Source organism: Morone saxatilis, unplaced genomic scaffold, assembly GCF_004916995.1.
Source record: "Morone saxatilis isolate NCDOM2014 unplaced genomic scaffold, NCSU_SB_2.0 Contig16, whole genome shotgun sequence".
NCBI lineage: Eukaryota > Metazoa > Chordata > Actinopteri > Moronidae > Morone > Morone saxatilis.
In genome coordinates this window covers 1067576-1082736 of record NW_023339718.1, presented here as the reverse complement: position 1 = coordinate 1082736, position 15161 = coordinate 1067576, and the positions used below count along the sequence as shown (strand labels likewise).

General features: G+C 40.7%; 3 protein-coding genes across 4 annotated transcripts in view; 1 reads left to right on the top strand and 2 right to left on the bottom strand.

The window, feature by feature from the left end:
* tpcn1 (two pore segment channel 1) overlaps positions 1-9140 on the bottom strand; it is an 11666-nt gene extending 2526 nt beyond the window's left edge. Inside the window, exons 1-19 of one of the 2 annotated variants that reach the window (XM_035658249.1) lie at positions 8536-9140; positions 5411-5547; positions 4278-4454; positions 4065-4178; positions 3430-3560; positions 2831-2919; positions 2629-2663; positions 2432-2490; positions 2153-2252; positions 1886-2002; positions 1650-1774; positions 1510-1558; positions 1358-1421; positions 1215-1259; positions 1063-1119; positions 915-968; positions 687-759; positions 294-401; positions 23-184 (exon numbers count right to left, since the gene is read on the bottom strand). In XM_035658249.1, coding sequence (XP_035514142.1) covers positions 23-184; positions 294-401; positions 687-759; positions 915-968; positions 1063-1119; positions 1215-1259; positions 1358-1421; positions 1510-1558; positions 1650-1774; positions 1886-2002; positions 2153-2252; positions 2432-2490; positions 2629-2663; positions 2831-2919; positions 3430-3560; positions 4065-4178; positions 4278-4454; positions 5411-5547; positions 8536-8626 — 1787 coding nt within the window. In that variant the 5' untranslated portion in view covers positions 8627-9140. Of the gene's footprint in view, positions 1-22; positions 185-293; positions 402-686; positions 760-914; positions 969-1062; positions 1120-1214; positions 1260-1357; positions 1422-1509; positions 1559-1649; positions 1775-1885; positions 2003-2152; positions 2253-2431; positions 2491-2628; positions 2664-2830; positions 2920-3429; positions 3561-4064; positions 4179-4277; positions 4455-5410; positions 5548-5693; positions 7287-8535 lie in introns of those variants that run through there. The other variant, XM_035658248.1, reaches the window with a different exon arrangement.
* On the top strand, positions 7373-12454 carry iqcd (IQ motif containing D). Its single transcript, XM_035658251.1, has 5 exons — positions 7373-7684; positions 10493-11129; positions 11239-11460; positions 11569-11640; positions 11936-12454. Exons 2-5 carry the CDS (start codon positions 10500-10502, stop codon positions 12215-12217), a joined length of 1206 nt encoding a protein of 401 aa, XP_035514144.1. The 5' UTR covers positions 7373-7684; positions 10493-10499; the 3' UTR covers positions 12218-12454.
* Positions 12455-13169: 715 nt separating this feature from the next.
* LOC118325426 (coiled-coil domain-containing protein 42 homolog) overlaps positions 13170-15161 on the bottom strand; it is a 4182-nt gene continuing 2190 nt past the window's right edge. Inside the window, exons 5-7 of the mRNA XM_035658105.1 lie at positions 14475-14696; positions 13741-13899; positions 13170-13658 (exon numbers count right to left, since the gene is read on the bottom strand). Coding sequence (XP_035513998.1) covers positions 13515-13658; positions 13741-13899; positions 14475-14696 — 525 coding nt within the window. The 3' untranslated portion in view covers positions 13170-13514. The remainder of the gene's footprint in view (positions 13659-13740; positions 13900-14474; positions 14697-15161) is intronic.

Genomic DNA, 15161 nt, shown 5'->3' with positions numbered 1-15161 from the left:
TACACATGACGGCGTGACTCACTTGCAGCAGTTGGGGTAAACCACACCTGCGAAGAACTCCATCCCCACAATAGCAAAGGAGTAGTAGAAGATGATTAAGGTTAAGCCCAGACTCGCCATCCTGGGGAAGAGCTCAAACATGGTGTCCAACACATTACGATACCGCTGCTTTATCTTGAACAACCTGTGAGAGACCGAAGACCCAAATTTAAACATATGGAAGGAAGAAAATATGGATTAATTCTATTAAGTACATACACACTATACTCCTGGAGCGAGAAATAAAAGCGTACCGGAGCAGCTGAAATGGTCTGAGAACTACAATAAAATAAAACGGCTCCATATCGAAGGCAAGAGCAATCAGGCCCAGGAAGGCAAACACTGTCACTGAGAAGTCAAACCTGGACAGATGAATACAGTAAGGATTAACACCAAAAACAGACCCAGTGTTTGGTACATGTTCAAATACATTTTGTTTCACAAAATAGCCACATTAAAATTCAAAAAAACGTTTTAGTAAGAGTACTGAATCCAAATGTAGAGACTCATACACGGTCTATGGATTTATGCAGTCCAATGTTAACTGTATTGTTCAGCATAACCTGTGAGTTTAATGTCTGAAGTTTTGGATTCAGTACTCTTTTAATATGTTAATAAATCAACCCAGTATCCAAGTTATTACTTACAGATTCCACCCAGAGCTGAAATAAGCCATCGGCCCCAAACCTGTAATTTTCAATAACACCTCTACACCATAAACTAAAAGTGGAGGGACAGAGGCAGAGTTAATATTAGTATAAGTGCATGTAAAAAACTTGAATTAATTATTTGCGCCCTCTATGATCAGTTTTACAACATATGAATATTGTCATGATTTTCTGATGTGAGTGGGAGTCAGCAGGCAGCCTACTCACTGGTCAGGAAAACAATGTAACTCCAGGGAACAATTCTGGACCAAGAAAATCCACCTGCAGGAGGAGAGAAAGGTGAAAAGCTCTGTAGTGCAAAAGACTTTCCTTCGGTCACCCGTTTTTTGTGTGTTTATATCAGGAGAGATCTTACTACTCAGCGTGTACGTCTCCACGAGGATCCACACACCGTTGATGGCCACCACCACATCTGCAGACACAAGGAAAGGTTAAAGGGTTTATGATGAGAGACTTTGCCTCGGTTTCTCTGAGGACAGCTGGGAGAATGTATAGGATTACACTTACACATGACATATTGGAAGGCCTTTGACTTCACGAGCAGATTGATGCCTATTAAAATAGAGAAGAATGCAGTGAGAATAAGGAATTCAGAGGTTATGTTGTTTGATCGAATACCAAAAAAAATTAGAGAAGAAGAAAGAACTAGCCTTTAAAAATGAGGAAGGTTGTGTGTGGAAGGTCATCAAACCAATGTTCCCCACTGCGTCGTGCCTAAACAACATACAGTATATGTACATTAAAAACAGACAACAAAAGAGAGTGAATTATAACTACACAGTATAATTACGAGGCTACTTACCTTCCATTTAAGGCCAGTGACCTCATAGAACTTATAAAAGTCCTGTAAACTGTAGCAGAACAGACTCCCGTTAAATTACATGAAAACGTAAAATTAAATGCAGAAGATTTTAACTGAAAAGGTGTGTGTAAGGCAATCACCTGAGCATTGGAGCCCCTGAGGTGTTAAGGGCTTTATATGTGAGGAAGCGGTCTCTTGCAGACATCCGTGGTCTGTAAAATCGCATCAAACCGTCAAACTGTTTCAGCGACACGCCCATCGGCCTCTAGAGGGAAAACAGCATCAACACAGATGAACGCAGCCATCGTGAATGCTTTATAAAATGAATTATTTGTACCAAATGTACGTTAGACTACAGAGAACAGTGAGGTCGTACCTGCCGGCTAACTAACAGCTGAAAGGCGTGGTCAATAGCGGAGCGTTTGTGCAGCAAAAGGGATTTAAACTTCATCTTCTCAACATCATTAAACGTATCAAACACCACCGCCAAGAGCTGGAGGGGGACAGAGAAAATGACAGTGTAGTGACGCTAGTGAGCAGTCATGTGAAAGGGCTAATTGGGAGCCATGTCTATTTATTAACAGGTCTGTGGGATAGATCAGGCTGGACATTTTAGAAGTGGTGAAAACAAGGCTATTTGTACCAGATTCATGACGAAGTAGAGCTCTATGGAGAGGTAAACAATGAAGAAAACACAGGACCAGCGGTTCTTGGAATAGGATGGCATCATCACATCAGGAAAACTACAAGAAAGAGGGAAGCATGAGATACAAGAGTCAAGAGATACAAACTGTGGAATCAGCCTAAACACACATGTGGTGAGGCAAATGCATTTATGATGAGCTCTAAAAGTAGGAAGTACTGTTAGCATGTCGTGTGTGTAAAGATAACTCAACAGTACTACGTGTACTGCTGTGCTTACTTTGCTGTGGTCAGCAGCACAAACAGACTGACGAGGCTGTTCTCCAGAGTGCTGAAGTACTGCGGTGAGAGGAGAGGGTTTCAAGTCAGGAAACCACAACAGACACAAAGCTGGAACAAAGAGAACAACCAGCCAAAGTCCCCAAACTTGCATAACTCAAATAAACTAATGTCAGGCAAACTAAAGATTAAACATACCGGGTCAGTGGTGTTTGGAGAGAAGAGGCAGAAACCTGGGACGAGACAACAGCAGAGTCAAGCACACAGAATAGAACAGAAAATCCTGTTTTTCTCTGAAGACAGTAGATGTATTTATAAAACTGGTTTATCATTTTAAGTAAAAGAGGGCAGAAAAGAAGCAACAGCATTTAATATACTTTAAAATTACACATTTTCTTACCCAAGATAGCAAATATAACCATGAAGAAGAGCAGCAGTAGGAGGATGTCAATAAAAGGTGGAAGGGACTGGAAGATCTGACGCAAGTTTCTGATTGGATGAAAGACACCTCGTCAGTACTGACTGCGTTTAACATTTAAATCAGTGGTGTCTGTATGTTCATGGAGTGGGACAAAATCATGGGAAAAAACATATATAAAGAGACATTAACTTTTCATAAGACATAAACAAATTCCTGAAGTAGCTATAATAAGTGAGCAGTAAAAGTTATTTCTGATAGAGTCCTGTGTAGGAATTGAAAAGTTGGTAGCTAAAAGAAGACACTGAGAAACACCTCAATGAATTCTCAATGTCAAGTCAAATGGAGCACAAATCTAACTGAGCTAGCAAGCTTACAACGTTGCATTACTGGAAAAAGAACCATGTTTGGAGCATGGGAAGGGTAGTTGCTCTGTATGGTCTTTCCTCATTCTCTCTAGTCTCTTCCAGTACACAAATAGTGTGTGTGTTACTATGAAAAGTATTTTTTTTGTGTTTTGTGGCCATGACTTCGACCTCTCTGTGTGGATCTGTGAGTGTTTGTTTTAAGTCATTGTGTACCTGCGCACAGCACCACAGTATCTACAGTCCACCAGGAAAATTGGTCGGAGAGCTCTGGTCACTCGCACGTGAGACGTCTGTCTGATCAGAACCACTATGGCCTCCACGAACTGTAGCAGCAACACACACGTCTGTACAAGGAAAAGAGATAACGTGAACAATATACACCAGCGGAAGCTGAATCCCACACTATGACATGAGGCCTGCAGAGAGCAGTGGACTTAACCCAGGGTTAGGCAACCTGTCGGATTCTTACATTCTCCAGTTGTAAAAATGTGTAGCAATTACACACAGAATAGAAAGAGTTTGGGGTGCCCTGGTAGCTTATCCTGTAGAGCTGGTGCCTCATGTACCTTGCTGCAGCGGCCCAGGGTTTAACTCTGACCTGTGCCCTTTGCTGCATGTCACTCTACAGTTGTAGATAGAGGCAATAAAACTCCCCAAAAACATTACAGAAACTAGCATTATAAGGCTCAAATAGGTTTTGTGGCTCCAGCCAGACTTTTATCTTTGGCCAAAAATGGGTCTTTCGAGAGCAAGTGACTGACCCTGACTTCTGACTTCCCTGTAAAGCAAGGCAAGAAAAAAATAAACATGATCATGCCATCAAAAAGTGCCCATCATGTATGAGCTACCTTCACCATGGTCCTCTTGTGTCGTATGAAGGTGTGGAAGCCTAACCAGCGGAGTTTCATGCATAGCTCAAATGCCACCATGACCAAAGCCAGCAGCTCCAGAGTGGCATGGACCTGCAGAGGTATCATATACACAGGGTATTTTTTAGAGGAAACTGCGTGTATAAGCTTGCGTTTTGGTGAGTATGTTTTTGTTTCTAGATGTTCACTCACGTAGACATCCAGGCGCAGTGAGGGCACAGCGGGAGCTTCACACAGCGACAGCATCATCAGCAGCAGGCCTGTCAGCAGCTCCATCATGTAGAACAGGTGGTTGTGGGCAAACAGGTACGCTGCCAGTGCCTTTGGATTTCGAGGATGGGTGAAGAACTTATCGTTGTTCTCTCCCTCCTGTAAATGAAATTGACACACACACAAACCACACAATGAGCATTTTATTTCAGCTGATTTAACTAATGTCCCACCGCTATAGAGCAGTATCTGTGGTCTACATTAACATAAGTTAAATCTGACATATTGGTTAAATACCCATACTTCAGAACATTCAGTGTTAAGATAGTTAAGAACCATTAAAACACAAAAAGCTGGCAAATACCGTGTGCTTATGATTAAGTATGGTACATGTACAAAGCTGTACCTTTTCTTAAAGGTAGCCTGTAGAGTTTTTGACCACTAGTAGCGCTGTAGAGCAATGTTTTTATGAGTGTGTCCCCCTTTTGTTTGCGAACAAACGTGGCTGTCAAAAATGCTTCTTTGAGACCAGTTCCACGCTATTCCGCTGTACCAACAAAGGCAGTGAAGAAGAAGAAGAAGACTGCAAGCTTAAAAATATGGATATAAACAATGTCCAATTTGCAATATGTAACAGGTTGGTTTTGCAAATGCTATGAGGAAGGAAATGCATTCATCATGTCAGAGCCTTAAGGGTTGCATTTGCATGCATTGGTGTTGAACTCTGAATGTAAAAACAATTGTTTGACCATCATTACACATAAACATTTACAAAATACAAAGAAAAAGCCTGTATTTGTGTGACTTCCTGTTTTTGTACTAACACCAAACAGAGAATTGATAATTGGTTATCAGCCAAGCAGTGTGTCCCTACTTCCTTTTGTATTTCCTTGTATCTTAACATATCTTATCTTAACTTTATTACTTCCAGCATCTGTTCATGAAGTAAATATAGCACACAGAAAGAGCACAAGGTTTAACCGTCTACAAGTAATACAGTGAGTAGGTGTAATAAAAACCATTATATAACCATGTGAACTCCATGAGACCATGAGTTGCAGTCGCCCTGTATACTCAGTAACTAACAAATGACACAATCCACTGCTTGTGAATACCTGCAGGTAGATAGCTGCCTCTTGGTAGTTCATCTCCCAGCTTTGCCGTAAGGAAACATTTTGGGCTCTGTTGTTTTGTGGCCCAGGTGTTGAGATCACAGCGTTGTTCACTATGTCATAATTGCCTCCTCCTCCATCTGGAATAAAAAACGTAAGTGTCAGTGTGTTGATACAGCTCATATTTATGTGGAAAACTAACTTTAATTAATTAATCTTTCTTAATCACTGTATATCGGTCACACACAAACACACACACACAGTACATAGAAGGGCATGTGCCTACCAATGCAGTTTAGTTCTAACTGTGAGGCATAGGAGGAGATCACTACTGGATTCTCATTATGGGTCTGCTCTTCATGGAAATCAGCTGCCTGCCCGCATAAGCACTCCATTGATGAGTTTGGAATTGTCTGTACGCCTCAGCTGTGTGAAAGTATTATGATGCCTGAAGTCCACAGCACAAGGGTGTGTGTGTGTGTGTGTGTGTGTGTGAGAGTCATTCACAGTGCACTGGTTTTATTCCAGCATCCACACACATCTGGGGGATACAGATGGCCAAACATTCCACTCAGGCCTGACGCAAACTCCAGAAACACAGTCACAAGATCCAGATGCGAGTCCTCACAGATCCAGAAATATCCAGGCCAAGCTGGGGTATCAAAGTGACACTGGAGACCGAACACCATTCAAAACAATTAACAATGCTTGTGAAGTTCAGTATTTCTTTGACAACCGGTTGCTTCTTTAGGGAAAAGTTTCTGTCACAGTGACAGTGAAATGTGACTTAAACGCATGCACACTGAAACTACCCTCCTGCTTTCGCTGCAGAGCTTGAACTTTGAACCCAGTTTTGCCAGTCAGTGAGAAAGCGCCGTGTTTGCATTGATGTCACATTGTCTACTACGCCTCCTTCCTGCCACAGACAGGATACAGACACGAGACAGATAAACCACAGGATGAATCAATCCTGCGCTACCATAGGAACTGCAACTAACTTCAAAAGACAGGGAAGACATCTATATATCTAATAACACTGAGAAAGCAGCATGTCATAGTAGGATGTGACACAGAATTATACGAGTATCTTATGAATGAACACAGATCTACACTGTTTTCAAAATTAACTCAAAAGTACAACTAAAAAAAAGATTAAATCCAGATTAACTTTCTAATAATGTTAATTTACTCTCTCATAAATAAAAATCTGTTTTTTTCGTGAATAAGCGACGTGTCTTTCAGCAGTTACATATTTTAGTCCTGTTCGAGACTAGCTGGGTTCTCTTCCCACGCACAGCACATCACATGTTTCTGCTTCAGGCACGACTCCTTGGAATAAAACGTAGTGGAGACCGTATGAGTCTCTGAAGCGCAGTCACAGACATTTCCTCTCCGCCATGACAGCAGCAGATTGGGCTCAAGTGTGAAGATCAAATTCCAGTCCAGCAGCAGTCTGGCTGTTATCCTGACAGGAGTACTCTCCGTGTCCGCCGTGTGCTATTCCAGCCCCTCATTTGTTTGAGAACAATAACATGTTTGGAGCTCCCAGTCAAAAACACGGTGGGGTCAGCCTCACAGAAACACAAACAGGCTCAGCAGTCATGACTGTTTCTCTCAGGACAAATAAAAAAAACGGTTTAGTGGTGATCTGAAGGGTCCTAACCACCAGCAATAAAACTGAACTTCACACTTCTATCCAAGCATTTGATTTGTCACTGAGGTGATATAATGCAGCCTCCTTTTCTCAGTGTCCAGGTTCAAACTCCCTCTCTTTCCGGAAAGCTCCAACAGCAATCGGAAAGAACAGTTTGACAAGTCCTCCTTGTCCAGCACTCCCAGATATCCTGAGAAAAAAAATCCCTCTCCTCTTCCTGTTCACCTCCAGAGCCAGAGAAAATGATCCAGTAAGCTCACACACAGAGACGCACTTACACACAGGCTGCAGACATTCACACACATACACACACACACACAACACACACATGCTGCCCCATGAGCACCAGGGAGGGGCTGAGGGGGGTGCATGGTCTGCTGAGGCAGCAGGTTCTCAGATGGGTCATTTTGTAGCTTATATGTGAGGAACACAAAGGCAGCAGGATTACTATGTTGAGTGGATGCATGGATACACATACATACTGCACGCACACACACACACGTGATCACAGAGCCTGGTGGACAGTCTCTTTTCTCCGTTAAAGCAGTGGGGCCTGGACGTGCAGCATGTGTGCAGCTGACTGTCAACATTAAACGGCTTCAAACTGCTCAAGTGCACATCTGGTAAGTAGACGAGCCACAAAATATACTTAAATATTCTTTTATAAACAACACTATACGATACTAGAAATGCAGAACGATCACCACTCAGGCACGAATTCACTGATAGTGAAAACATACCGTACCGCTTCATGAACGATTACTTCTGTTTTTCTGTTCACTGAATCCCTCAAACAGAGGAAACCAGCCACTCAGTTTATTTGATGCAACTGTTTTATAGAGGTTTGCATGTTTAATGTGGTATTTTGTCCACACCATTTATATCAGTAAAGGTAAACAAAAAAATAGAGACATAAAAGAATACAATGCAGCAGCACCAAAGGCTGCAGCCTCTAAAATGACCATAAAGTTGAATAAACACCTAAAACACTTAAACATTATAACCTTTATGATGGTAGGAATGAACTGCAGCTATGTTAACACTGGACTGCATTAGTGTGACCAAATAAACTGAGTGTACACTTCAATTGCACATCTAATACCAGTGGTGTAGTGCAGGGTATCATGATTTCCAAGCTGAATTTGCAGAATGATGTAGCTGTCTCTTCAGTATTGACTGCAAAATCTGCACCTCTTCTGTGGTTAATGTGAAGTTTATAATGACCTTTACTCCCTGAAGCCAAGCTGCGTAAGTTAAGTGACTTCAGGTCAACATTTGGGTGAGCTTAATATGCAAGAGTAGGCTTTTAAAATGTCACTGTTTATTAAACAGGGTGTTATATTTAGGGCATTAATCAGTACACCCACTGCACCACTGTCTAATACCAGAGCCACAGCATGCAGGGTCTAGCCATACACACACAGTAACATGACTCCACTGTGTCTGGGATGATGAGGGGGGATGAAAAACTTACTTTCGTCTCCTCTCTCGGCGTCCTCGCTGAGCAGACCGCTGTTCGCTTCGTCCCAGGTTAAGATGAGAGGCACATCGTCGTCTGACTCCATGTTAGCAGATAACAAAGGCTACCGTTTAAAAAAATCTACAGATAACGTAAGCTTTCCAAAACTCAGCTAAATAAGCGCATGGTTCGTTCTGCAAAGCGCAAGACGACTGCACATCTCAGGTGGCACAAACCCGAATGCTTTTATTTTGAGGATTTGAGGAGAATGCAACACTGGAACTAGGTTGTTGTTGTTGTTGTTTTTTTAACTTGTGTGAGGCGAGCGAGGCCTTTTGCTTGCAGGTTTGGTCTTTGTCCTGTCACAGATGGCATCTGTCACCGAATCAACTGGTTCACTGTCAGTCAGGCTAACAGGCTGAGACAGTCCGTCGGTGTCCATCACGGCATCGTCGCCGCGCACGAAGCTTCCCTGTTGTGTCTGCGATCTGTTTGCGGTAAACCGGACAACAACAAAGTGCAACAATTGTTTTATCTAGATGGATTTTTCCGCAAGCAGCGCCAGCCGACACTTTCTATTTGACGCTGCGGGGTTACGGGCGAGATCAACAAACATTTGCGACACTGAAACAATTCACGGCAGGCTGACCCAGGCCAGATTTTCAAAATAAAAGTCAAGGGCTCTAAAACAATGCTGAAATGCTGAGACCAAAAAAATAAAAAATAAAAAAAACACGTAACCGCACTCGTATATTTATGAATCGATTAATTTATATAATTATACAGACTACACTGCTGATATAACTATATATGTTGTGCATCACGCGCTATCCGCAGTGTGCGTCAGTGCTTTGATACTGCCACACGCATCAGTGGTATCCTAGCAACAGGACAAAATCAACAAAAAAAGTCAACAATATTTTCAACATAGGAGTCGACAGGTAACTATAAGTAGCTTAATTATATTAGTGTGTGGCTTCATCGAAACCAATGCAAACTAACATTAGAGCTGTGATGCTCCTTAATAAAACAAACAAAAATAATAAGCGTATTTTTCACCAATTTTCTGTTAAAGAACTTGAATTTTCAGACTGATGGTGTCAAATTAAAGATGTTAATACTGTAATGGATGATAAATGTAATGTGCAAGATGTAAAATGTAGTAAGTTCTAGTATAGAGACCGAGGTTGGTTGGCACACTGTCTGTCAGTCATATTTCTCTGGTATCATTTATGTTAGAATATTATAACCAGGAGCAAATTAAAGGCTATGAATAAATATGTTTTAATGTACACAACTGGTTTATAAAATTAGGTGATTACAAAAAATAAAGCAGAAAACACGAACATTTAATAAAGTAGTTTTTTTAAACCAAACATTTTTGAGCAATTCAGTAGGAATGTCAAATTATTTTTGCCATTGACCATTCAACATAATAATAACTGTTTTTAATCTTAAAATAGTTTTTAATACTGCAAGAAAAATATATATTAACAGTTACTAGTTCATGAAGAAGAAAACTGTTGTGAAAACATAGTGCCAACCAACTCAGCTTCCATCCCAGTTTCACAATTCGTTTTGTCCGCTGACCAATTTTTACTTTCAGTTCTGTAAAACTTTTTTTTTACCCTCAACAAAAAAGTTAGTGAGTGCAGGTCAAGAAAGCAAACATTTTTAAGTTACATTTTTGTTTCTGTGACTTTTAAAGAACCAGAAAATAGCTCTGTGCCAACCAACCCCAGTCTGGATCACTACTTTGTTTTCTATACAGCTAGTAGTTTAGTTCCATATAAATGCTTTTATCTAGGCCAGTGCCTGGAAGCAACATGGCCTGAAGAGGTCAAATGAGGGTGTTATAGTAGTAGTAGTAGTGGTTTGTGCACAGGATTCTGCAAAAGTATATTCAGATTTGCAAGCGTACTGAGATTAAATCATTATTTTTTGGTATATTTGCTTTTTTCCTTCCATCCAGTGACAGTATGTCTGCAAAGGGGGCAACAGTGCTGTCAGAGACAAATGCAAAGACCCACTCGGAGAACCATGGACTGCTACAGAAGAAGCAGCTCTCTTTAGAGGGTCAACGCATCTTAAGCATACTGGAAACCTGCATCAGTCGAGTTGAGATTGCAGCAGCTCTGCCTGCGGCTTTCCGGTCAAACAGCGAGTCTTGTGTCGCGGACAAGGAGTTGAGCAGGGCACTTCAAGAGCATCAAATATTAGTGGAAAGGCTGGAGACGTTAGAAGGTCTCAAGCAGGAGTCAGATGGAGAACAAGAGGTAGAAGCAAGGAAGAGAGGAAGGGCTCAGCTTGAGAAGGACATCAAGAACTCTGTCAGGGATCTGCTCAGGCTCGTCCGAGGCCATCCTGATGCCATTTTTGGTTTGAGGGCAGAGCTAGGTATGGAAGAGGGAGAGAGTGAGTCCGTACTTATTAGAGTGCTTCAGCAGTTTCACAGTGATATGAAAGAAAAGTTGCTGACCAGTCTGGAGGAGGAGCTACGGCTGGCTAAGATCTCCAAGCAGGTGATCTCAGACCCTGCCTACCATCTGGAGCAAATAGCTTTACAGGAAAAACAACTTGCTCAATCCATAGAGAAAGTAGATACAGAGGTGAGGCACCAGAAGTTAGATGAAAAAGAAACCTTCACATACAAAAATCTAGTCTATCACATGTATAATTTGCTGTTTCACCTCTCATTTCTCCCCGTTTGTGTAACAGATGTATGTGCTAAATCATGCCATAGAACAAATGCAGAGTTCTCTGCAAGGGAAAAACCTACAAGATGCAGATAAGTCACTGCTTGCAGAAAAGCAGTGCCAGTCACATATCAAGACATCAAAGGTGAAGCAGGCCAGTATACAGCACGAAATTGACCAACTGAACATTCAGCTCAACAGTTTGATGCTGGAAAACAGACGGACAGAGAGAGTGCTCCAAGAGGTAATTTTAGTACATTTCACAGTAGATGTTTCACATTTTAGTGGTTGTAGCATATTTAGTTTTCATTAAAACTCATGTAAACTGTTGCTGTTTTGTTTCCTTTGGCAGAAAATGGAGACGGTGGAGATAGAAATTGAATGCGTGCTCCAACATTTTGATGATGAAATAAAAGAAAAACAGGTACAAAACCACAAAGTGTTTTTGTAAAAGATAATTAAGTGTGTATATTTTGGATACAAATATGCTTAGTGAAACTATATTCAGGCTGTTTAACATGATAGTTAAAGTTCTTAGAGATCTCAGATTTAGTAGTAACTAAATAATCTCAGTCTTCATTCACTCAGATGCTTTTTTTGTTGGCAACACTTCATTAATTAAACTTATTTCATCGTCCTCTCTCTTATCCATCACCATCTCTCTCTCTCTCTCTCCATCCTTTCACCCCTCAACACCATAACTGCCACCATCATCTCAGGACAAACTGGAGTTGAATGAAGTGCACTATGAAAGGGAGGAGGAGGAGGTGAGGAAGCTGGAGAAACCCTTTTCTATCCTCGAGATGGAGTGCAACCAGATCCTGGAGAAGCGTCGGCTGGCGGAAGAGAAGAGAAAGGAGGAGATGAGGGACCTGGAGCTGAAGACCAAAGCTGCTATCATGGCCCAAGCCTGGTGGAGAGGCTTCAGTACTCGCAAGGCCTTAAAGAACAAGGACAAAGGCAAGAAGGGCAAAAAAGGCAAAGGCAAGAAGACCAAATAAACCGTTCAGTCTTATTACTCTGGTATTTCACAGACACTTTACCTGTAGAGCATAAATGTATTTGGGTGTTTCATAAAAAAATAATTTGTTCAGCAAATATAAATGCCTTGTTTGTTTTTGTTTTTAGTATTTTATGTTTTTGTTGTTTGTATTCACTATCTTTGTGAACTACAAAATGGAAAGGATTGCAGTACTTTCTAACTTTTTGTGAGCATCATTTAGTATCTGTATATCGTATACCTGCAGACAATGTCATACTAATCATAAAAGATTAAACAGCAGCAGATAAGAAAACATTTTTATTATTAAAAAATGCACATCATCAAAAATGTCTGGCAGCTTAGACTTCTTCTCAATACTGCATTGAGTGTACAGATCAAATTGATTGACATCTCTGTGACTCTGAGCTTTGGTGCATTTGTTTATAATTTGTGTTAGTACAGGGAGTTTAATGGGTTCAGGAAACTTCCAGCATAGCTTTACTCAACTTTAAACTTAAAAACAGGCCATACAAAATAAGTTAAAACAGAGACTGATTCGTTGGGTACACCAGTTGCTGTTTTCTTTCAGTGGCCACAGGGTGGCAGTACAGGACCTTGTGTTCTGAATGATCAATTATTGACATTATATTACATTCATTTGTCAGTCCTGTGGGCAGGAGGAGCTGGGGATTGAACCACCAACCCTATAAATGATCTCATATTGCTACTAGATATACATTATGAATCAAAACAAATCAACTTAACTAATTACCACTATCATAACCATTTCAGAACGTATTATCAAGCCCTGATAATTACAGTGAGGAGCTAAATGAATGTCATACTGACCACTTACTAATCCATTTAAAGTTTATTAATATATTTTTATCTATAGATATGTTCCACAATTAAAATAAGTCATTTTCAATTAATATTTATTTGCTGCAGTGTTTGACATGGCATATATTTTGAGATCAAATCAAGAAACATTGGTAGGTTATTACTCTCTAGAAATCCTTTCTCTACTTTGAATACAGTGCATTTTTCATTACAGAACATTGAATAGTCAATAGTCAAATAGGTATTTTTTCCCAAAATTAAAATAAAAACAACTCAAACCATAATCATATTATTCTGGAACAGGACTGTTGCTGCTAATTTTACATCCTAGGCTGCTCCTTCTTCAGAGTAAACATACAGTAATTCCAAAGTAGATCCAATTAGGAATCCTTGTCAAGATGATTAATCAGTTATTGATTGTTGAGTTTTACATTAAAACAAGTTCAGTGAATTCAGTTTTAAAGCAGCATGGAAATTTAATATTTTTTGCAGTGGGTCGCGATGCTCTTTTCGGCCTTGTTTCTTTTCTGTTGTTTTCTCTTCTGTCCATCGTTGTGTCTGTGCGAGGGGGTTTGATGCTGTTTCAGTATGTCATCGTGGTCCTGGATGAACATCTTGACCTAAGAAGGAGACAGTAGGAAACAGATTGTTTTCTGTTGCCCTGGCTGTGTGTCTCTGTCTCTGCTCTGTCAGGGTACACACCTTGTCCAGCTGTTTGTCTGTGTCGTTCACATCCACACCTTCCTCTCCTTCTACCTCGTCTTCTGTCATTCCGTAGAGGTTGAGCGTCGCCATCTTAATCTGACCCAGGAGGAGTGTTTTCTTTGCCGCTGTTTCCTGAATGTGGTTCCACTTCCTTTCCTGTATGTGCAATACACTGGATTATTCCCTCATTCTGCAATACCACAATCTTTAAAAAGTCATTACTCATTTAATTTTATCAATCACATACTGTGGCATACATTACTTTTTATATATTAGCATATACGTATATTGTATATATTTTGTAATTACTATAAGGTAGATAGGGTTTTTTCCTTATATGTATATACCTATATACACATTTATATTTTATATATATTGTGTTAGATTGTAATATAAGTATCATTTCTATTCTTTAACAACTGTAACAAACAACTTTCTCCCCAGAGATCAATAAAGTATTTCTGATTCTGATGTATATAGAATAGAAGAATCAGGGCCTTTCAGCTATCATATTCTCAGTAATTTTACATACATTTAATTGAAATTTGTCCTCTGTATTTGACGCATCCTATACCATAGGAGCAGTGGGTAGCCGTGGGCGCACCAACCCTGCGGTAAATGGACGACTCACTCTACCTACTGAGCCACAGCTGGTAGTTCAATCTCTAAACAACATTTTATCTGTTCATAGCTCTGACGTCGGACTCTGACATGTGGATTATGTCTGGTACCCATGTTAGAGCTTCAGAGCGTGTCCTCTCTAGCTCGGTCTGAAGTTGGGACAGCTGGTTGTTCTTGTGCAGCCGCATTAAGTGATACTGGTCCTCCAGGGTCAGAATTGCTTTTCTCTGCTGGTCGACCTGCTCCTGCGCCTCACTCTCCCTCTGACAGAGCTGGGCTTTAAAGTGGAGAAGACTCTCTAAATGACCCATGAGCAGCCGCACATCGTTGAACTGTAACACACACACACACATTAAAAGGTGTAGCCCCAAAATTGAACTCAATACTCAAAACATGTCGTAGTGGTTTTTGGGGCAGAGGTCGCCTGAAACAAAGACCATCTTGCTAACATCATACAAATTGCACTTTAATGAAATAAAACATTAACCTGTAGGGAGAAAGAGCCAGAGGTGCAATTTTACACAGCAATACCATATATTTAATGAGCATGGCTACTGTTTAGGCCAGTTAATTTTTTTTAATATATCTTTTTTTTTTTTTTATTGCCTTTAATTGATAGTTATGGCTGAAGAGTGACAGGAAAGCGGGGAGAGAGAGAGGGGATGACACGCAGGAAAGGGCCACAGTCAAACCCATAGCTGCTGCAGCAAGGACTCTTTATGGTACATGGTTCACCAGCTACCTGGTCAGTGCCCCAGGTATCTTCCTTTTAATAAAGTACAACTAAAAGTAAAAAC